The sequence below is a fragment of the Musa acuminata genome, chromosome BXJ2-11, assembly GCF_036884655.1.
Source record: "Musa acuminata AAA Group cultivar baxijiao chromosome BXJ2-11, Cavendish_Baxijiao_AAA, whole genome shotgun sequence".
Taxonomy (NCBI): Eukaryota; Viridiplantae; Streptophyta; class Magnoliopsida; order Zingiberales; family Musaceae; genus Musa; species Musa acuminata.
Genome location: NC_088348.1, coordinates 25763737 through 25786340, shown reverse-complemented (window position 1 = coordinate 25786340; position 22604 = coordinate 25763737). Strand labels below are relative to the sequence as shown.

Here is a 22604-nt window from a genome sequence, read left to right as displayed (position 1 = left end):
ATGAGTGCTTGCACCTAGCTCTTCTTCTTCGAGGCGGACATTGACTGCAGCAGTCGAAACTTCACAGAAAACATCAAGGTCTCTTCCACGATGAACATGGGGTACAAGCGATCGTCCTGCATGACATAAGCGGAGATCACCTTGAGAAGCTACCTCTCGAGCTTCTTATTGTTGAGTGTGATGGGACCCTATAGGCTCTCCGCCACGTTGTGATTCACGAGGTCATCGATCCGAGTGAACTTGCCAGGATCATTCATACCCAACACCATAAAGATCTCCCCTTCCCTCACTTCGCTAGAGATAAAATTCAACATCGTCTCGGAGATCACCTTCGATAGTCCGAGGCCGGTGGCAAAGTCATTCTTGCGTAAGAGCGATAGCTTCTGGTGCTTCTTCATGTTGTATGAGAAATTGATGAAGATGAGAACAAAAGAGCTAGAGGCAAAAAGACTTTCATTGTTATCATAAATGAGAAGGAAACTTGTGATTGCCTTTATGAGAAGAAAATTTTTTCCTACTTTAATCTTCGTTCATACAAACAGATGGATTAAGAATGACTTGGATCTCACATTGCAATAACATGTCTACTGACAATAGATTCCCTATCACAATCTATCAATCATGCAACGGGATTCTAACTCAAGCCATTTCGACGGGAGACCAAATTAAACACAGTTTCTCTTTCGCTTTGCATCATCTCTTCACATGGCAAGTTCATCTACAACTGCCATCATCGCACTTGTTTCTGCAAGCTTTAACAGCCACCACAGCAGCACGGTCTTCATGAACATGGCAGACTACCTATGGCTTGTACAGGATGAGGCAGACCTCACGCTTTGCCAAGCAAGGCTCTCAGTGCATCTGGGTCGGTGACCGGAGGGCTGCACACGAAGTCCTGGCACACATGAGCGACGGCCTGCTTGTCTTCCACAGTACTCTTTGCCATTCGTGCGATGTTGGGGTTACAGTTTTCCCAAAACTCCATCTCCTCTTTGCTGCTGCGGTCTATTTGAATCACCTGCAATTTTTGAGGAATGTAAGCACCATCATGCACTATACTATATTACGCTAAAGCTGACATCGCTAACTCACCCTCTTAGGGTTGTTTCAGCATCAGCGAGTTACTTGACATCACAATATATCATCTCGTAAACTGAGAAATCATTGCTACTGTATAATCCAAAATTTTGGTCTACCCAACTTCGATCCTTATCGTTCATAGATCTCATCAAAATTTTCAATCCTCGATAAATCAGGACTTGAGATAACGAGAATTATATGCATGGTGAAGTGGCACTTGTGTGGACGAAACTAAGTGATACAGAGGCTATTTTGCTGAGAAACCAACAATACAAAATGCTGCAATTAATAGATAGAGGAGAAACATTGCTACAGTTTCAAGGAAAAGTCCTTCAGAAAATTCTAGAACAGTGATAAATATGACTAAAATCCAGTATGACGACCCATGACCCGGATTAAACTCCTACACAAGTTCACTTGCATCAAATGTCTTGAAGTCCCACTTTGAACTAGTAATAACTAATCAATCGGTAATTGAAATAAATTTTTTATTCTTAATTTGGAACAGGTTCCATGTATAAATTCAGGAAGCTGTATTTTCCGAGTGGGCTATCCAAGCTCTTACCATGGTAACTCCATTTTCTTTAAGAACAACCACAAAAACATGATAGTTTAAGCTTAAAGACTAATCAAAAACAAAGATGAAAAAGAAAAGAGAAGAATTTACTGTTCTATTGGGATCATATGATGCAAAAACAGCTGCCACCATGTCATCAAACTCTGCAGATGCTTTATCACCAACTAAGACCACCTGCTTCCTCGATTGGACGGCGAGCATGTCAGCTGCACAGCACATTAGCGGGACAGCGATGCCTTGATCTTTTAACCTCATCTCAAAAACAGCCTGTACAAAGTATTGTGGGGAACATGATGACCACTGTAGCACCCTAATTTGTATACTCCACACAATCACTAAAATTTTATTGTTTATAGCATATATCCAATCTGTATACTGGAACTAGCAAACTAACGCTGCACAATTTTGACCAACAACAATCACTATAACTAAATTTTACATAATTGCTCATACAATTTTACTTCGTTAAACTTAACCCTATAAGGATAGACGGGCGTATCCAGTGCACGAGGCTCCTGCCAAGGCAGGGTCTAGGGTGGGTCAATGAACACAATCTTATCTTTAAATATTTAAGTAGGTTATTTCCATGACTCAAACCCTGGTCTCTCAGGTCTCATAAGAGCAACCTTATCATTGTACCAAGGCTTGCCCTCCCTACAAGGATAGAAAAATTAAATTTAATGTCCTCTCACCATCATTGCTGACAGTGACAGCCCTTTCACAGCTTGGCCAGGACCACAACTTTCTGAATCAAGTTCTAAAATTAGTAAATGACTGATGCCTATTTTGAACCACTTTTTTCCAAGACTTACAGAAGCTCATACTAGAGCTATGTGATCAGCAGAAAGACTATTTCCTCGAAATGAACAAAGCAATGATAACGTCAACCGATTAATACAAAAAAAAATTTACCAGAAGATGCTCAGCTGTCCGTCTATAATCTTCAGACCTTGCACCAGAAATGATAGATGACAACCTTATCAGATTGATTGCTGCAACTGAATTCCCAGATGGTTCTGCTCCATCATGATCTTCTTTTATGCGCAATAAGACAGAAGGGTCTTCCCCTGGAGTATTATAATAGCCTCCCCCTTCTCTGTCCAGAAATAGCTTATCCTGTCAAAGGTGCCTTGTGTTAATTTACATCAATAATGCAGCCATAGACAATATCAAGCCAAAGACAATTTACTTGCCTGTGTAGCTTGTAATTCAATTGCCCATGATAACCAGTCAATCTTACCACCAAACTCATAAAGATCTAGCAAACCATTGATCAGGAAGGCATAATCATCAAGAAAACCAGGTGCTTTTGATGGACCATTTCGGAAGCTATGTTGTAGCCTTTGTGTGCTCAAATCATATAGGTTTCTCCTAATGAAAGAAGCAGCTTTTTCTGCAACTTCGAGGTACTCATTTGGCTGCAAAGAGAAGCAACTTAACAACAATTAGTATCATAGGTTATTACTTGTTGAACAAGTTTGAATATTCTTGAATGTTGATAACACATGTAGCATGCCAAGAATGTTCAGGTATCAACTAAATTCCAGAAATGCTAATGAGGTGTGCATTATTCAGGTATTTAAATCATAAAACATTCAATTGAACTGGCTAGAATTGGCATTTTTCAACATCTTTTTGTGACATAAAACATCAAGATGAAAGATTTAAGACACAGGAACTTCATAATGTCAGGCCAACGTATCATTAAACAGAAAGGTATTCAGATTTACTCTTTCACTACTCTTGAGAATATACATAACTAGACATGCTTTTAACATCTTAGAGTTCAACAAAGTTGATGATTCTTGATTGTCAAGATATACCAAAGAGTTCTCTCAACAACAATGGTTCATCTTGTAAAATGTATTATATTAGTGAACCTTCACTCTGATTGGGAGGAGGGAGAGGGAGAAGGGTATCGGGATCTGGGGAGGTTGTTGATTGAAGGTGAGGCCTTTTTTAGGAGGGGAGCGGAGCTTTAGGGGAGGGGACGAGGAGGATGAGGAGTAGGAAGGAGGGCAAGGGAGCTGTCGAGGAGGCTTGGCATGGGGAGACCGCAAAGGAGAGGAGAAAGAAGGAGAGCAATAGCGAGAGAGCGAGGAGGGGGAGGCATGTCATCAACAGTGGGAGAGATGGCCACACATTCCTTAATATACTGGCTCCGCTTACATGAACCTGGCAGAAGCATGTTACTTATGCCTAAGCATCAGTTGCATTTAACTATTGTCCAGTACACATTCACACTTTGGTTGTTGGTTAAAAATGGTATGTCTAGACTGAAAGCTCTAACAGTCAATAATACCAATTGGTCAGCATGAACATCTAAGTAGATCTAGATAAGTTATGCCAGATGACAATTGCTTGGAGATATGTTACAACTAATATGTCGCCTTCCTTGGTGAAATTTATCCAGAAGCTAAGAATTGACGAGTTCAAATTGAAGCAAAATAACATTAGAATACATGCATATGTCAAAGAATACTTACAACTTGACATAGAAATAACTGAACTCCTAATAAAAAAGCAGTAAGTGTCTCTTAAAAGAATATTCTCACGGCCTCATTAGCTCACTGTGTTGCATCATGCTCTCCTCTTTACTTCCCAACATATATATGACAATTCATAAACTTAATTTATATGCACCAAAAAATTAGTTTTCAATTCGATTGTATTCTGAGCAACTGCACAAGTAGTTTTATGATTGCATGCATTTTGATATATGAAAATTACAGAACATTTATATGACAGAACCCAAGGTAACCTAGAAGATGTCAAAAGACATGCAAGAAAACTAATATCATGCTGAGAAGTGACTGGAAAGAGGTGAGCTTACATCACATCCAACCACTGGAAAATAATATTTGGTTCCTTTCGGTTCTGTTCTGAGTATTCTAGAAGCTCTTGCAAACGAAGACACTGCAAGCCCATTCCATGAAACAATTACCTGAAAAATGCACCAGGTTTATTCAGAAGCTTTGCTAGAGACTACAAGTTCATAGTCATAATTTCACGAATGACAAAGGATTCGAGCATGAGAAAATAAAAATCTGAGACCTTATCATCCAAATGTGGTCTTGGCCGTTTTGATCTCACATCAAATAGTTTTTTACAACATTCTGCCATAATATGACAGTACTCATCCACAGACTTTCCCCACTTTGATGCCATGGAGGGAATATCTTCTCTCTCTATAAGCACATTTTTGCCCTTAAATTCATTATGAGGATCACTCATTCTAGAAAGGTCACAATTTCCTGACGGTTTTATATAATAATGGTCCTTGAACAAATTTGCATATTCTCCAAGCAGCTCTTCAACCTTTAGCAGAAATTGAGAATATTAGTGACATAACGACAATTAAAGCAAAAAAAAAAAGACAAGTTAAACAATGTCCTGTATGAAAAAAAAGAACACCAATATAATCCATTAACATTAAAATAAATTTTTGAACCAGTCAATGGGATCTAACCTTCTACTAGTTACAAATTCTGTTAACATTTTATTCATTCAAACAAGTGCAAGTATAAGACGGTAGCAGACTCCACGAGGCAATGCTAGATCACCTGAAGAGATGGGCCAGAATTAAAAATGAATATTTTGCATCATATTACCTTATATTTGTTAGACATCCTCATACATTTCCAATTCTTTTTCTGTGCATGCACCGGGGAATCTGAATTAGGAATGTTAAACATGACAGTAAGCTTCAATGGCAACAGTTTTCCTCACAGTACCAGTTTGCAATGAATGATCTCATCAAACTAAGGGGCTATACACATTGTCATACAGGTGATATTACAGTGTTAGAGTATGTTCAATTCTGTCTAGAACCAATACAGGTGCATGCACCTGGAAGTCTGAACTAGGAATATTGAACAGGACAGCATGCCGCAAAGGTGACAGGTTCTATGCATGGTACAATTTTGCAATGAATGATCTCACCAAACTAAGGGGCTGTATACATTGTCATAAAGGTGATGTTACTGTGTATTCTAGTATGTTATTCTTAGTCTGCGACCAACACCAGTCAGTGGCTGGACCATTCAGGTGCTGTACAATATATCGTTGGTGTGAGTTGGCTGGACGACCAGAGAGAGAGAGCAGAGATGGAGAAGAAGATTCTCGCAGCAAGTAGGAGGCGGCAGAGGAAGAGACAAGGAAGCAGAAGTGGAAGAAGAAGAAGCGGAAGCAGAAGATCAAAAGGAGGAGGAGGCACTGGAGGAGAGGAGGTGGTGATGGTGGGAAGAGAGAGAGAGAGAGAGAAAGAAGGAAAAAATGAGAAGAAGAGCTATAACACCTACTAGGCATTTAAAAATATAAAAATGAACAAGGGATTCTACATCTCCATGTTACCAACAAGGAGATAGAGATACAACCTACCCAATCAAAAGCAAAAGACACAAACAGATTTACAGTGCAAGCAATCTTTATGGAAACAATGATTACCTTAAAGGTGATATTAAGATTCCATATACAAAACAATGATAAGGTCTTGAGCACAAGGACATAGTGCATGGATTGTCGAACAACAATAACAATAAGGAATTGAACATATCATAGGAGAAATGAGCTGCAACAGTTAAAACGCAAAACAGCGTTGTAGTTTTAACTATCAAGCCCAAGTCACTTGCGACAAGACTCCTGTTTGTCAGAAAAGCACATAGAGAAGCAAAGAAATATAAGATATAACTAACAAATATAAATGGCAAATAATTGTATGAAATTCAATAGAAATAATTAGGAAAAAGCAAAATATTGCTACTGGAGAAAAGGAGGCCGTTGATGAGATAGATCACAAAATTTCAGATATTAGCACAGGTTATCTTTAACAATTTGCCCCAGATAATGTCTTTAGCAATTGAAAAATGCTCAATAGTAACTTCAGAAAGGTGTTTGTAATCCATAATGTGCACACTTCAATTCATGTTACTTTACTTTGTAATGAAGACAATATATCCCTAGTTTATGATAGGAAGGAAATCTTGCTTGCCAGACAACCATTCAAGGAATAATAGCATTTGCATGTTACATGACTTGGCTTTCTATCATAAATCAACTGTCAATTAATCTGAGAAAATAAACAGACCTCTTGACTTGTCCAGACATAAAAAGCTCCTTCCTTCTTTCTTGAAGCACCATGATGCTCAGCACTATCAGCATCTTCTGCTGAATAAATTTCACCTGCATCTCCAATCATCTCTCTTCTCAAGTAATCCAGAACATCACGAGTAATAGATGCATAGAAGGTATCTCTTGTGATTGAAAATGTATCTAAATAGACATTAGCGACCTGACCCTGGTCATACAACATCTTCTCGAAATGTGGAACTGCATATCAAGGAAGCCATGACAATTCAGTAACAAGATACAAATATATAAACTATCTTTATGAGTGAATATATATATATATATATATATATAAAGAAATTCTAGGTAGAGATATGCATTAAATGCTACCTTTCTAATGGATGAAACCAGCAGCAATGGGAGGTAAGCCCACCACCAGGTACCTTTATTATTATTTTTTATAATTCTAACACTTGTCTTTTTTTAATTTATTTTTTCCTATTTTTACTTCTTGCATGCTCTTCTCTCTCTCTCATCCTTTTTCACCTCAAATTCTCTCTTTTAGGCATCTCTCTCAGCACAGCCACCCACTGTCACCACTGCCTTGCTGCGTCGCCTCTACTATTGCCAGTTCTTGCTCAATCTCTGGTACTCCACCTCCTCTTATTCCTTGGCTTGTCCTCTTCTGCCACCATCTTCTCCTCCGTTCCTCAACCACCTCCTCTTCCTCTTCTCTCCCTCTTTCAATTTGGTCCATACCAATCAGTGTGCCAGCATATCATGTGATCGATACATTGAAAAGTATCGATCTTGTACCAGTTTGGTATCGATATAGGACTTGGACTGAAGAAATCTTGCTCAAAACTATGTTCACCACCAATATGTGAGCCCCTTGTTATGCCTATTTAGCCTACTACAAGTGGTTGAAGAAGCAGATATTATCATATGCCAGATTTTGGGATCCCGTGGCTGAGATTATTGTTACCATGAAGCCTTTATGCATATTGTTATGGAGGATTGACAAAATAAAATATTATAATTGGGTTAAGTATACCCCATGACCACATTGCAGGGGAGGCCAAAAGGCATGCCCTAAAAATTATGGGGGCTAGTTCTATGCTATTCATTAGAGATGGGACATACATACATATATATGTATATACACATATACACATATACATATATATATACACACATATACATACATATATATATATATATATATAACAAAAAAATTATTTTAACTAATAAATTGTTCAAAATCTTGAAAATGATGCAAAATATTTTATGTTACCACTTAAATCCAGCATATTAGTATCATTGATACTTTTCAACACATGATGACATGTAACTTGCTTACTATCACAATCAATATTGAAAATGTTGCCATTGATATGATAAAGGTCGCAGGTTTAATGACGATCAGTCATTTAATTCTTTGTATCATACACATGGTAAAAATTGGAATCATTTTATAACTCAATGGAACCAAGAGACTAATATATAACAAACCACAAACCACAATCATTAAGTACTCACCATGCCAACACTCATCCACACTGTACCTATGAAATCCACCTCCAATGTGATCATGAATACCACCTCTGGCCATGCACTGCAAGGTATTACATATCATCTGCATGTTTTTATTAGCTTCACTTTGCCTACCGTTCTCCATCAACTTCTTTGACTCATATAACAAAAGGCAGACTTCCACAGGCCTAGGGAACTTTGGAGCAGAACCAAATCCACCAAATTTTGGATCGTAGCTACTTGCAAGCTAGTAAAAACATTCAAATGGCATAATCTGGTGTCAGAATGAATAGGACGGTATCTTGGAGAAGAATAGAACAAAGAAATGAAAATGACAAACTAATCAGTGCAGCATGACAAAACAGGTGTTCATAAATAAGATGCTTCAAACAAATCTCCTCCGTCAATCTGCAGATAATGTACAATAGGATCCTTATTGTGTTTAGACAGTCTATTAACCTCGCTCTCATGTTTTGCTTATAGTGTTGTTGAAGCTGAGACACAGACTGAGACCTTAATAGTGGCTAATAAACCTAATCTCTACCCGACAAATAGTGGCCAAAGAAGTTTTTATGTTAATTTAGAAATAAAATTACTATAAAAAAAAAGACTTAACTATAGCTAAGTCAAATTGTTCAGAAGTCAAGATAAAAAGTGAGTTTATGCTTGGGAAATATGTCAATTTGTTCCAAAGGTACAAGCATCTAGCATGCCTCTCCAAGACTCTGAATGTTGGATTCTTCCACCACATAGAAACTTCCTCTTTTTCATTTTTAGAAAAACAAGATTTTAACCCACCAGCTGGGTCTGATAATAACTTTTAACTATCACATAACTACTGAGCTTGCAATGACAAAACTTAGTCACTAACAATAATAAATTAAAGAAAAAAACTTATACTGTTAAAACTTAAAAGAAAAGTGTTGCCAGTACTACTACATGAGTTAGCTTTTGGAAAAGCTTCCTTTTGACACTGAATCACAGAGACATTTGCATACTAGTGAAGATGGCTGGTTAATAAGTATTGTGTTCCATGTGAGTTTTCAACCAAACAAATGTTTGTTAGAGAATCCTCTTGACAAGCACTGGTATTAACTGTGCCAATAATGACGGTGGAGTTGGCGGCAACAGGCATGGTGATGGAGGTATCAGTGGCAATGACAGGGTTGGCTGCTATTATGGAGTGGTATCGACAGCTAATGGTGATGGTCTTGGCAGTTATTGTGGTGGTAACAATGGCCAGTAATGTCTGTGAGACATTACAAAGACCAATGCTAATAATGATGGCGGCAGCAATGGCATTGTCGTTGGCGGTGGCAATGACAGTAGTGGCCACAATGATAATGGTGATGGAGGATAAAAATGACGCTCATGGCAGTGGTGGTAATGATCGTAGTGACCAAGCTGCACTAGCAGTTGCTGCAATGGTGGTGGCAGTAATAATAGATGACGATGGTTGTACTGGTAGCACCACTAGTGATAAGGTAGTAGTAGAAAGACGGTGAAGGTGAAGGTTGGTGGTAGTTGCGGTAGTAGTTGTGACCATGCTGATGACCAAGTGGTAACCAATTGTGATGATGAACATTATGGTCATAATGGTGCCGGTGGAGACAATGAATACCGGAGTCAGAAGCAATGGTGGTGATCACAGTGACAGCACCGGTGGCAGCCAACAAAACAGTGGTAAAAGCAATAATAAAAGTGGTCATGTAGAGGAAGTTGCACTTGATAAAACAAGACATCGAGAAAGTGAAACCCTCAAGACAACACTATATGACAAGCAAGCTTTATTATATTACTTCGCAAACCTAAAAGTAACCAGACCTGACTCCAACTCTTACGCAAAGACAATCAATTTGTCTAAACCATTTCAGGGCATCTACATCAATATCTTATACAACTGCTGAACTACTCAAGATGAAAAAGGTGGTTCAGCAAACTCAAGTTTACCTTAAAAAGAATAAGCTCGATCCAGAATGATCTGAACGGTAATATAAATAGCATACAAGTTAGTATGAAAACTCAGCAATCTGATTCATCTATTCCCAATTAGATCCTTGGAGAAAGTATTGGAAAAATGGCGACTTGAAATATGGGACAGAGATAATTAGGTTCAATACCCAAAGGAAAAAATGTCTTACTCATAACAAGATTAAAGATTCAGTCTCAAAATCATCAGAAAGGAAAAAAAAATTATTTTGACAATCTTGTTAAATATCAGTCTATAATTTACTAAACAGATTTTCTAACCACGAATACACACTTAATACAGGAAAATTTTCACATAGAACTAACTATATATGTCAATTCAGGTGCTTAATATATAATGTCCTGAAAAAGAATAGTGAGACAATATAAGCATACTTGCTCAACAACTTGTCACATGTCATAAGCATGAATAGTGGATGAATGATGTGATTAAGGGATTAAACCTCATGACCATTAGATATACATTTATTAACAATGCCACAAAATGCAGTACATTTGGAAAATTATAAGCATGAGTTAGAAACTGAATTTTTACCATAATATACCTGTTGAGAACAAGTTTTTAATGAAGCTTGAGCTAGTTCATCTGATAACTTAGTGGATTTAGCAGCTGCAGAAAGTGCCTCCGAAAGTTGCTCAATTGCAAGAGTCCCACCCCTTTCAAGCATCTCACATTTAGTTTCCCAAGCTTCCTTCACCTTTCTAGGCACAAGTAACAACAAAAACTCGAGTTAAACAGGTCATGAATTTAGTGTCATTTAATCCTAACTGCAATAGACAAGACCAGGTACCTAAGGACTGTTTTGAATCCTGGTCGTCCATAATTATCATCAGGGGGGAAATATGTCCCACCCATGAGAGGCTTAAGATTAGGAGAGAGGAAAACACTCAAAGGCCAACCACCACCACCATATAATGCAGAAACATAGGTCATATATACCTGTAAAGGCATATGATCATAATTAGAGAACTCAGAGAATATAATTATTTGCATATCCACATGAGAAGGCTTTAAGCACCTAAACTGATCCTAGAAAAAACAATTATATAACTTAAGGTAAACACATCAACCACATGAAATGATCTCTTCACAACATTCTCAAAAGTGAAAAAGGGATTTGACTGATAATGGTAACTGAAAACTATTACCCATTAATTTTTTACCTTATCAACATCAGGTCGCTCCTCACGGTCAACCTATTAAAACCAATAATTAGAACCAGTATTTTACAAGATATGCAAGCATTAACATTTGGAAGTTCCTGAACTGAAGCACAACGGTGGCCGAAAGCACAAAAGAAGTAGATTGAACATATGAGACAATTGTCATAAAATAAAGTAGGTTGCACTAATGTATGAACACAACATACAGTATACTTCTTCTCCTTTTATTTTTAAAATTCATTTTATTATAATTATTTTGGATATGCTAACTTACAATTTTCACAAAAAAAGAGCATTAGATAATTATTGTATGAAATGATATGCACCTTGATGCTGACAAACCACTCATTTAGCATTTTGGCAATTTCTTTGCTCTCGAATGACTCAACTTCCATGACATGGCACCTGGAATTTTGACCAGTGAATATTAACAAAAACCAAGAGAACACATCAACAATGTTTTACATTCCATCTGGAGCAGACGGAAATAAATTTTGCATCTAGCAAATTGCAACCAGTCATGTAAGGCTTTTTGAAAGCAAGGAGGATAGAGATGAGGTTTAAACCTAGAAAAGGGCGATATTAATAGTATGTGGACCTGATGTCAAAGGAGTTTCTTGGAGAATCTAAGGGTAAGGATGTAAATTTAAAAAGCAATTACTACAAAAAGATTATGTCTTAAAAAGTTGGCAAAATTATAAGAATATAACATTGCAGCTAAAAAAAGGCACAAAAGACAAAATTCTAGAACTATGCAGTTTTCATGGTAAGATAAGTACTAAACTCTAAAGATAAAAAAAAGAGATCCTCTAGAGTCTAGATTGCCAGAGATAAAGAAAAAAACTCTCAAGGATTTAAGTGACTTTGGGTGTATAAAGTATGAAGGTCAAAGATGCTGGTTAATGATATGTAGATCAAGGAAAGATTGAAAAACCATTTCTATATATTATTTAATGAATTTCCTACAGATAATTTAGCTTTAAAGTTAGAAAATAGTGAGTCTAAAAATCACAGTTTTTTTCATAAAATTACAGAAAATGAGACAGAAGCAATTTCAAAAGGATGAAAATATGTAGATATTAATGGCAGCCCTATTGAGGTTTTAAAGTCTCCTAAAGGTAGCCAACTAATTCATTTAGCAAAATTTTAAGAATGAGAAGATATTTGGTGACTTGTGAGAAAGCTTTTTGGTACCGATTTACAAGAATAGAAGGAGATAATCAAGGCTGCTCTAATTACAAATGAATTAATATAATGAAAACTATTGATGTCATGAAAGATATGAATTATAGTTTAGCACTAGAATTAGATTTGTGAGGGAGTGTAATGAGTTTTATGTTATAAGGTTGCCGCAACAATCAACTTCAAGTCTTTAGCTTTTTACATTTGTAATAGATGAGCTGACTAGTCAAGTATAATATGTATTATATGCTGATGAGATTAATTTTTTTGATGAAGGTCTATATAGAAACAATTTTAACTTGCATTATGAATAAACCTCAGAAACTTGAGCTTTAGATTATGCAGGACTAAAAGTGCATATGAAACTTACTTTCAATAAAATAAAGAGAATTGCAGTTGTAGATGGACAACAAGTTCTGGTATATAAAAGTTGTAGGTACCCTTGTTCAATTATTCAACAGAATAGAAGATTGATAAATATATTATCCATAGAGTAAAAGTGGGTATGTAGAAATGGAAAGGGATATCTTCGGTTTTGTATGATTATCAAGTGCCCCTTAGATATTCTAAACAAATTCTAAATAACAAGGCGTAAGTCCCAACTATTTGGGGTTAGTTACATAAATCTTTTGCACCAGTGAGATCTGTAAAAAACCATATGTTTAGTTAAGTTCAAAATACTTGAACCTTTGTTTATAGTTTCTATTTAAGTTTTTTTATATCTTCATTTATCTCTCATCATACCACTAACATTAATTATTTCACCTTCTCTGACTACTACATTCGAAGGTTTTCTCAGCACATGCTTATACCATCTTAAATAATTTTTTCTCATCTTATCCTCTATCAAAACAATACCTATTTATTCATGAATAAATTTTTTTTTTTTTCAATCTTTCCTAATAACTTTACATATTCATCTCAACATTCTCATCTTGACAACATAAATTTTTGTATATGTTTTTTTTTAACTGCTCAACAGTCAGATCCATAAAGCATTATTGGTTTCACAGATCCATAATTGCAAGAGCTCCTTAGATAAAAATGAGAATTATATAAGACTCTAGTTTGACCAAGAAAAATTCAGTTGTTGGACAACTAACAAAAATAACATGCAGAACATATAGCTGAAATGAGAATACTAAGATAGATATAAGGTGTTCTAAGATAATTTCAACTAGGTGTAATCTCTATTGAGTATTAAATTATAAAGAAACAATTAATATTGTATCAGTATATTCAAATGAGGCCTAAAAATTTTGTTAGAAAAGATGAGTTGATTATATTTAGTATTTCAAGAGAGGGAGGGAGATTTAAGAAGACTTTATTATAAACAATAAAAAGAGAATTGATTGCTCTTAATTAACTAGAGATATTGTATTGTACACAACACAATAAGAAAAGATTCAATATAGCCCACCCGAAATAGTTGAGATAATATGACTTTTTGTTGTTGTATGCATTTGCTCCGAGGCTTAAGAGATTCATATTAGCTCTTGCATAAAACAAAGATGTCTCTTGTAAGGATCTTATCTTTCTAGCTTGGAGAGGAGGTGCCAAGGGGATTCAGAAATGTTTTAAATGAACACGATAGTAGAAGATTGGAAGTCAAGGATCTACCAATAATTATGACTAGACCACGACAAAATGGCATGCATTCTCTCTCTCCCTGTGTTAGTCATAGTTCTCCATATTGTGTTTTTAAGGAACATCTATTTAAGTTCCCTTATGGGTGTTTGACATAATACTTGTAAGAAATTAAAACAGCCCCGCAGATGATTCCAACATAACACATCATGCAGTGTGCAAGGTGCGCTGAAGACACGAAGACTGCATATACAAGAAAACGGGGAGGACTGACAGTACGATGAAAAAGCATACCAGTGGCACGTGCTGTATCCAACTTCAACCGAAATGTCCAGGTCAACGCAAGTAGATGAGAAGATAAACGCAACAGGACAAATATGTTAAGCAAGATAAGAAGATATACTGATTTTTGACCAAACAGAAATCCTAAAGATGCAAAATTTCTCAGAAGATTTAAAGTTAAGTGCACACACTTGATAGAAAGATGGGAACGTTTCTTTTACGAGCATTCTCAAAGGCTTCCTCCCCCCATGGATACCAATCAACCTTCAATTGCAGAAACGAAAAGAGAATCAGCTGTCAAAAGATAATTCACCAAAATAATTTCCAACAGTTGTTTTACTTGGTTTCATCCTTGAAGTCGACAATATATGCACGAGCATTATCCATGCAGAACGAATAGACATAATCTATGACGTCAAAGCGAATCAAATGCAATCACAAGTAATCACCGGAATGCTCGGATCTCCAAGAAACCAAACATATCATATGAGAACAATGTTTGATTTAAAAGGAAATATCATTTGAGGACAGCGAGACAATTAGGCTCCGGCGTTTTAATTATGTCCACGAGGAAATCAGATAGAGAAGTACCGATTTGGACCACAAAAACATCAAATTCGACAACCACCTCGAGCAAACAACTCAAGAAGCCGTCAAATTGTTTCATTCACCGACGGGGTATAGGCGGAATGATCAAACGTAATCAAATTGGAAGACAGAAAGAGTGAAGGAAGAGGAACAGAGTATAATTACGAGCGAAAAAGGTCCTGTGGGTAGAGGGTACCGGGTTGTGGGCGTGCTGGAGGAGGTAAGGGCTGTGCTCGGAGGCGAGGCGGTTGGTGTGGCGATGGGGCGCGGCGGAGGTCGAGGACCCGGCCATGGCAAGGACTCTGATGCAGTCGATGGGGCGGCGCTGGCGGTACGAGCGAGACGGCGAGATGTAGCAACCGAACGGGAGGGAGCGGAAGCGGAGAAGAGGACATGCGGCGGTGGCGGAGAACATCACAGAAGAGTGCAGCGGCGGTGATGTCGAGGAAGCGCCATGTGGACTTTGGACATGGTACTCTTTTATCTTTGTAGATGATAAACGGCAGATATTTTTAGCTTCACGCAAGAAGACTCACCATCAAATCCACGTACCTGCAAAGAGGCAGGCCCCACGGTGGCCCCCGTTTGGCGCCACATTCTTGCACCGGCAGATGGAGGGTGCGTAACGCTTCAAGAACGGTGAATGGGACACAAGGGGAACACGTGGCAATCAGGACGGCCGCCCCCGCCTCCTAACGTTTTGGAGTAGTAGGTGATCAGAGTCACGTGCGTTGCACCTGATATAGTTGGCACAATTCAATTTTTCTTTAAAAAATGAGAAGGTATATTATTAATTTGGAATATTTTGTGTTTAAACCTCCACTCGTATGTATTACTACTATTATTCATAAAATTTAAACTTCGAATCAATACAAAAATAATAAACTTCTATGGATTCGCATAAAAGAATTATAGATACCCTACTAAAATTAATAAATGTTACTGAATGCCATTCCAAATTTTCATGCAGAATAAGCATTTAATGACAACCAAGATAATTTTAATTTTAGTATGATATATATTAAAGGATAATTTTAAAAAATCTTATTTTGAGAAATTGTCAAGTTAGTGTCATCTTTTTCAAAAAACTTTAAAAAGTATCTCTTTTCTCTCAAAAATAATTTTATCCACAGAATAAGTGAGGGCTACGGTTGAGAGCACTCAACCCCCTTGTTGTCTTCATCATCCACATCATCGAACTTGATAAAAAAGGTCACGAGCAAGAATGACAACGATAAAACGGGCAAGTGAGAATAGTGGTGTGGGATGGAGTCGATGATTAGTAGGGTATGGAGACAATGGGACAAAGATGATCGCGGTTGAGTGCAGAGGTAAAAATCACTAATGGCAAACGAGAATGAGGCCCAACATATGAAGGCGACTAAGGGTCCAATATAAAAGCATAGATGACCAATGATAGGAGTCAAGACAGATATGACCAGAGAGACAGACAGAGATGAAAGTGCTAGTGACCAAGGGTGGAGGTTGTGGCTTCCAAAGTAAAGGCAAGGAGCAAAATTATCTTTCAGGAAAAAAAGCTCTACGAAGATTTTTGAAAAAATAGATGTTAAATGAGAATTTCTTAAAATAAAAAACTTTTATTTATAAATTACCCTATATTAAAAGATACATATTGAATAAAGATCACCTAATTTTGATTTTTAAAGCTAAACCAGTTGATAAGAGAGTAGATACAAAGAAGTTAGATAAAGGTACAAAAAATAAAAAGCAAAATTTTTCTTGAAATTTTGGTAGTTAAAAAAAATGATATTTTTGGTATTTTTTTCTTTTGCTTATGTTTTCCATAAAAGGTTTTGTTTGATGATGTTATACCCATTGTAACACCCATATTCTGATTTTTAATCCTCTCTTTCCCCGTTTATGAAGTTGTCCTTGTCATTGTTATGCGTTGCATAACACATATATTTCGTCAAAATTAGCTTAAATTGATAGTACTCTCATCCATAATTCCATTATATTTTTATTAATTTTTATTTTATTTACAATTATGTATATTCCATTACGTGCATCTGCACTCCCATTGAAACCTCACGATCTGTTGCCAATACTTGATAACAAAGAGCTACGATGCATCGACCTCTTTCTTCGGATCCGCTCTCCTCTCCCCAAATAATTCCCCTCCCTCCTTCCTCTGACCATCGTCTAAAGCACCTTAAACTAAGGAACGATGGATATGACTTCCTCCTCTTCGCTCCTTCCATGTGTTTGGTCTGAGAGCTCTACCCGGAGCCCCAGCCAGACCTCCTACTCTTCAAGCGACACAAACCCATGCATTTCCTCCTCTACTACTCTGTGTAATAATCTTTTCTTCAAGTGGAAAAAGAAAAGATTAGGATTAAGCAAACAAATCTGGAAAATGATGGCAAATTAGCGGAAAGCATATTGACGGAGGAGGAAGAGGAGGAGGAGAAGAAGAAGAAGAACAAGAAGAGGCGAAGTTGGAGAATGTTTCAGGATGACCAACTTCCCGAGGATCGGGAGTCCACCAACCACAAGCCCTAGTAGCAGCGGCAAGCCACCCGCCATCACAACCTTGTCTTCCCACCCTATGTCGGTTCTCCCCACTGACGTCCCCGATGGCGCACTCGCTACCCCCGAGTCATGCGGCGATCTCCCGTCCGCTGCCACCGCCCCGACGGACCTCTTGCCCGCGGACAGCGAGGAGGAGATCTACCACGCCGAGCGCGTCCTCGCTAACGGAGACTTCTACTCTGGGCAATGGTGCGGCAACCTGCCCCACGGCACCGGCAAGTACCTCTGGACCGACGGTTGCATGTACATGGGCGAGTGGCACCACGGAAAGACCATGGGGAAGGGCACGTTCTCGTGGCCCTCCGGCGGCACCTACGAGGGGGAGTTCAAGTCGGGGTTCATGGAAGGCTCTGGCACGTACACGGGCTCCTTGGGCGACACCTACCGCGGCACCTGGTCCGTGAACCTTAAGCATGGCCACGGGGTGAAGTCCTACGCCAACGGCGATTACTACGACGGCGAGTGGCGCTCCGGCGTTCAAGATGGCCATGGAAGGTACGTCTGGAAGAACGGGAACGAATACGACGGGCAGTGGCGGGCGGGCGCCATTGACGGCCACGGAACCCTCGTCTGGGCGAACGGCAACCGGTACGAGGGAGGGTGGGAGAATGGACTCCCCAAGGGTGACGGGAGCTTCCGTTGGGCCGACGGAGGCGTTTACGTCGGGCATTGGAGCAAGGAGAACGGCAGCCTTCAGCAGAAGGGCGTCTACTACCCTTCGCCGACCGCATCTTCCCCCACTGCCCGGGATCCTCATGGAGTTTTCTCTGTCGATCTCGGAGATTGCAAGGTCTCCACGGGCGACAATGCATCCGCGCTTCCTCCGCAGAAGGCAGTCAACCGGTCGGGCAGATCCGACTTGCTGCAAAAGCAGGCAGCCTTGAGGTTCTCCAAGTCGACAGATTCGCGGCCTAGGAGAAGAGCCTCGGTGGAGGTCGTCTCGACAGGGGGTGTGCCGAGATGTTCAAATCGCCATGCAAACACTGTCATCGGTACGTGGAACAACAACGGGGTATGGGACACAGACGAGCTTACCGATTGTGGCGTCGAGAACGAAGGCGGAATCGAGGGAGAAGCGGAGGTGTCGGTGGATGACATTCTTGGTGGCCTTCGATTCGACGACGCGGAGTCGAAGGCGGTGGGGAGAATCCAGCAGCCGATAAAGTGGACGCCCAGGGAGATGAAGAAGCAGGGGGAGGCGATCTCAAAGGGGCACAAGAACTATGAACTCATGCTCAATCTCCAGCTTGGTGTCAGGTACTTTGATCTGAAGTGCTTTATTGCTATTTGTTTAGCTCATAATCTTGTCGTCTTTGATGTCTTCATATCATGACGACTCTGTCGTTGGCAGACATGCAGTAGGGAGGCTACCTGAACCCAAAACACTTGATCTGAAAACGTCAGTCTTCGATCCAAAGGAGAAGATATGGACGAGGTTTCCTCCCGAAGGAACGAAACAAACACCCCCACACCAATCTTGTGAGTTCAAGTGGAAGGACTACTGCCCACTGGTCTTCAGGTCTCTTGCCATGGCTTCTCTCTTTCTCTTTCGGCTCATGTGTGAGCAAGCTCATCTTTCCCCTCTTGAACATGGATGTTCAGAACGCTTCGCAAGCTATTCATGGTTGACCCAGCCGACTACATGATGTCGATCTGCGGAAACGACGCCCTTCGCGAGCTCTCGTCCCCGGGGAAGAGTGGCAGCTTCTTTTACCTCACAAATGATGATCGATACATGATAAAAACGATGAAGAAGTCGGAAGTGAAAGTGAGTGCGTGCTCTGCTATTCTGAGTGTCAGCAATGCACGTCTGTCTTATCTACGCTTGTTGCAGGTGCTTCTCCGGATGCTTCCAGCCTACTACAACCATTTCCGAGCTTTTGAGAACACTCTGGTCACCAAGTTCTTCGGTCTGCACTGCGTAAAGCTAACTGGGGCTGCCCAGAGAAAGGTTGGTTTCAAGTTCGATGTCAGCTCAGTGAAGCCAAACCTCTAATGCCTCGCCAAACCAAATGTATTAGGTCCGGTTCGTCATAATGGGCAACCTGTTTTGCTCGGAGCACCCTATTCATAAGCGCTTCGACCTCAAAGGGTCCTCCCATGGACGCATGACGGACAAGCCCGAGGCGGAGATTGACGAGACCACCACCCTGAAGGACCTCGATCTCAACTTAATTTTCCGGCTGCAGAACTCCTGGTTTCAGGAATTCCACAGGTGTTCATGTCTTGGTGTGCTGATTCCTCCCATTCACCTGGTCTTCCATTTCTTTGAGCCAGCTTACGCTCTCCTCCTGCAGGCAAGTCGATAAAGACTGCGAGTTCCTGGAGCAGGAGAGGATAATGGATTACAGTCTTTTGGTGGGAGTACATTTCAGAGAAGCATCGACCTCGCAGGAGACAACTGATGGTCATTCTCCAACTCAAATTGGTGCTCAAAAGCTTTCTCTGTGACTGATGAGTTGATGCTAACGATGTCATCTTTCTTTCTCCTCTTTTTCCTGACAGCTTCCTCTGAAGTCGACGATACGAACGATGCAACCCTCCGCCTGTCAAGAGTAGACATGGATGAGTTTCTTTGGGATTTGATACGGTATGATGCGAGGACTTGTCGATCATTTTGTGTACATAATAAGGTTTCAGGATTCTTTTCATCGTCGTGAAAATGCAGATTGCCTTCAACAAAACTAGGCGTAAATATGCCAGCAAGGGTTGAACAAATAGTGAGGAATGAGGGTGAATCCTTGCTAGTTATGGAACCAACGGGCGAGTTCTATGATGTGATTCTGTATTTTGGCATCATAGATATTCTGCAGGATTACGATATCAGCAAAAAGCTCGAACATGCTTACAAGTCCATTCAGTATGATCCAACCTCGATATCAGCTGTTGATCCGAAGCAGTACTCCAAACGCTTCCGCGACTTCATTTACAAAGTATTTTCAGAAGACACTTGATCATATTTACGTCCAAAACTTCCTCCCCTGTAACATGTTTGGCCTTTGCTTGCTTTGCATCTCGGCATGTATGTATATATATAGTTGCATCGACACAATTAAATGTGATGCATCGCGGCCAGACTTGCCCACCGGATGATCCGTGGGCGATCTAAGTTGTGTTTGGCTTATGATTCATTGATTCAGAATCGATTACATGTAATGTTCGAGCTCAGTGCCTTTCTTGGTTATTCTTGATCTATTTCTCTTGTAGATCAAAAGCTGTACTTTTGTAGATGATTTTTAGCTTTCAGGTCTGCTCAAGAGAGGAGTCCTTTTGTAATCATTATGTTTATTATGCATCAGATATTGATAAAGAATTGTGGCTTGTCAGTCGTCAAGAAATACTGGGATGATTCTCTGCTGTTGCTCCCCCTTATATATATATATATAATAAAATCTTTATTATATAACAATATAACAAGTTGCGCTAAAAATCTATTCATTTTATTAAAATCTTTATAATAATATAACAAGTTGCGGAAGCCGCATGCAAAAGCGACCGATGTTTCAGGGTTAAATAGGCGAAGCGTTTCCTTCGCGACAGCATAGTATACGACGTGGCGGTTTCTTAGGAGTCGTCGACCAATTCGACATCCCATTGATTGCCACGTGTTAGTCAGGTGTAGACTCGAACAACCTATTGCTCGATTTAACTGACAAACAGAAACTAATTCGTACACATCGCTCTTTTTTGGTTCCACGAAATAGAAGGGGAAGGCGAAAGGTTAGCAAATTGATTGATCGGAAGAGATGAACGCGGCGAGCTTGTTGGCGTCGGCGGGGATGAACATAGGGCTGGCGCTGGTGGTGCTCTCCCTCTTCTCCGTCATCAAGAAACAGCCCTGCAGCGCCAACGTCTACTTCGCCCGTCGAATAGCCCGCCGGGAGGCCCTTCCCCTCTATCCTGCCTTCTCCCTCGCCCGCCTCCGCCCCACCGCCTCATGGATCAGCCGCGCCTTCCGCGTCACCGAGGACGAGGTCCTGCGCATCCAAGGCCTTGACGCCCTCGTCGTCCTCCGCTTCTTCAAATTCGGGTAACCAGTACTATGCTCATTGCTGTTTATCTTTCTTTAGTGAATGTGCCATGCCCAAGATAGGTTATGCAGAAGCTAATGAGGGTCCAGTTCACAGCTGAGGACGCCTGTCGTTTGCTCCTGAGTTCTTGTAACTTGCCTGTAGTGTCCTCTGGAGCCCATATCTCAGTTGTCAGGGCGTTATACCTGTTTTAGCAGCAACAGGCTGCATCAGTAGTTGTTGGAATCATAGACAATATAACTTGTACTAGTATTGTTGTTAGTTGTACCAAAAGAGCAATCATGAAATATACACTCGTGAGAGCTAGGTAGTCATGAACAGAAATGGTTTTGTCAGTGTCTCCTTAGACATGAAGGGTAGCTGGTTTTGCTCGTTGCTTACATCAATGGTACTGCAAATTAATGTTGAAATTTGGATTCCACTATTGTGAAATATGGAGTTGTTACAATTCAAACAACCATAGAGAGGTGGCAACAAAGGCCCTAATCTTGCTGACATACTGTTTGTGAACGATAGTTTCTTTAGTAATTCAAGCCCCTTGGGCCCAATCAGAATAATGACTAAAAGTATAATTCAATTCAGTTATCGGAAGTGGCAGAAATTTTGTGGTAAAAAGATATTTGAAGACTATATGCTGTACTCTGTCATCAGATTAGTGACGGACAGAGCAGAGGGGAGCATTGCATTTTTTAACACAATCTAGAAAGCCAAGAAAAGGGGGGTAATTTGCTCCATCTAGTCTCAATAAAAGACTTCTGACTCTAGGAGAGACTCAAATATCTCTAGAGTATATCAGTTGGTTCGAAGGATTGGGAGCTTGAGGAGCCTGCAGCAGTCACATTATTATTAACGAATGGCTGTTGGTCAGTTGGTGAGCCTGATGTTTTGGTACACCTGTAGGCAAACACAATCGTTCTTTCATGTGAAGAGAGAAGGGTCATGATGGGGATATCTTGGTTGCAGAGTAGGTA

The 22604-nt window shown here is 39.8% G+C and overlaps 2 protein-coding genes and 1 pseudogene across 2 annotated transcripts in view; 2 read left to right on the top strand and 1 right to left on the bottom strand.

Moving 5' to 3' along the window:
- Positions 1 to 436: 436 nt before the first annotated feature.
- On the bottom strand, positions 437 to 15525 carry LOC135626458 (uncharacterized). Its single transcript, XM_065131767.1, has 15 exons — positions 15246 to 15525; positions 14653 to 14725; positions 14474 to 14495; positions 11737 to 11815; positions 11411 to 11443; positions 11038 to 11186; positions 10792 to 10948; positions 8264 to 8504; positions 6744 to 6985; positions 4712 to 4975; positions 4491 to 4601; positions 2851 to 3075; positions 2570 to 2773; positions 1748 to 1924; positions 437 to 1018 (listed from the first exon to the last, which is right to left on the bottom strand). The coding sequence occupies exons 1-15, from the start codon at positions 15462 to 15464 to the stop codon at positions 830 to 832; spliced, it is 2385 nt and encodes a 794-aa protein (XP_064987839.1). The 5' UTR covers positions 15465 to 15525; the 3' UTR covers positions 437 to 829.
- A 1848-nt stretch (positions 15526 to 17373) lies between these two features.
- LOC135627138 (phosphatidylinositol 4-phosphate 5-kinase 6-like) lies at positions 17374 to 20668 on the top strand (annotated as a pseudogene).
- A 622-nt stretch (positions 20669 to 21290) lies between these two features.
- LOC135627323 (CSC1-like protein At3g54510) overlaps positions 21291 to 22604 on the top strand; it is a 36802-nt gene continuing 35488 nt past the window's right edge. Inside the window, exon 1 of the mRNA XM_065133380.1 lies at positions 21291 to 21632. Coding sequence (XP_064989452.1) covers positions 21349 to 21632 — 284 coding nt within the window. The 5' untranslated portion in view covers positions 21291 to 21348. The remainder of the gene's footprint in view (positions 21633 to 22604) is intronic.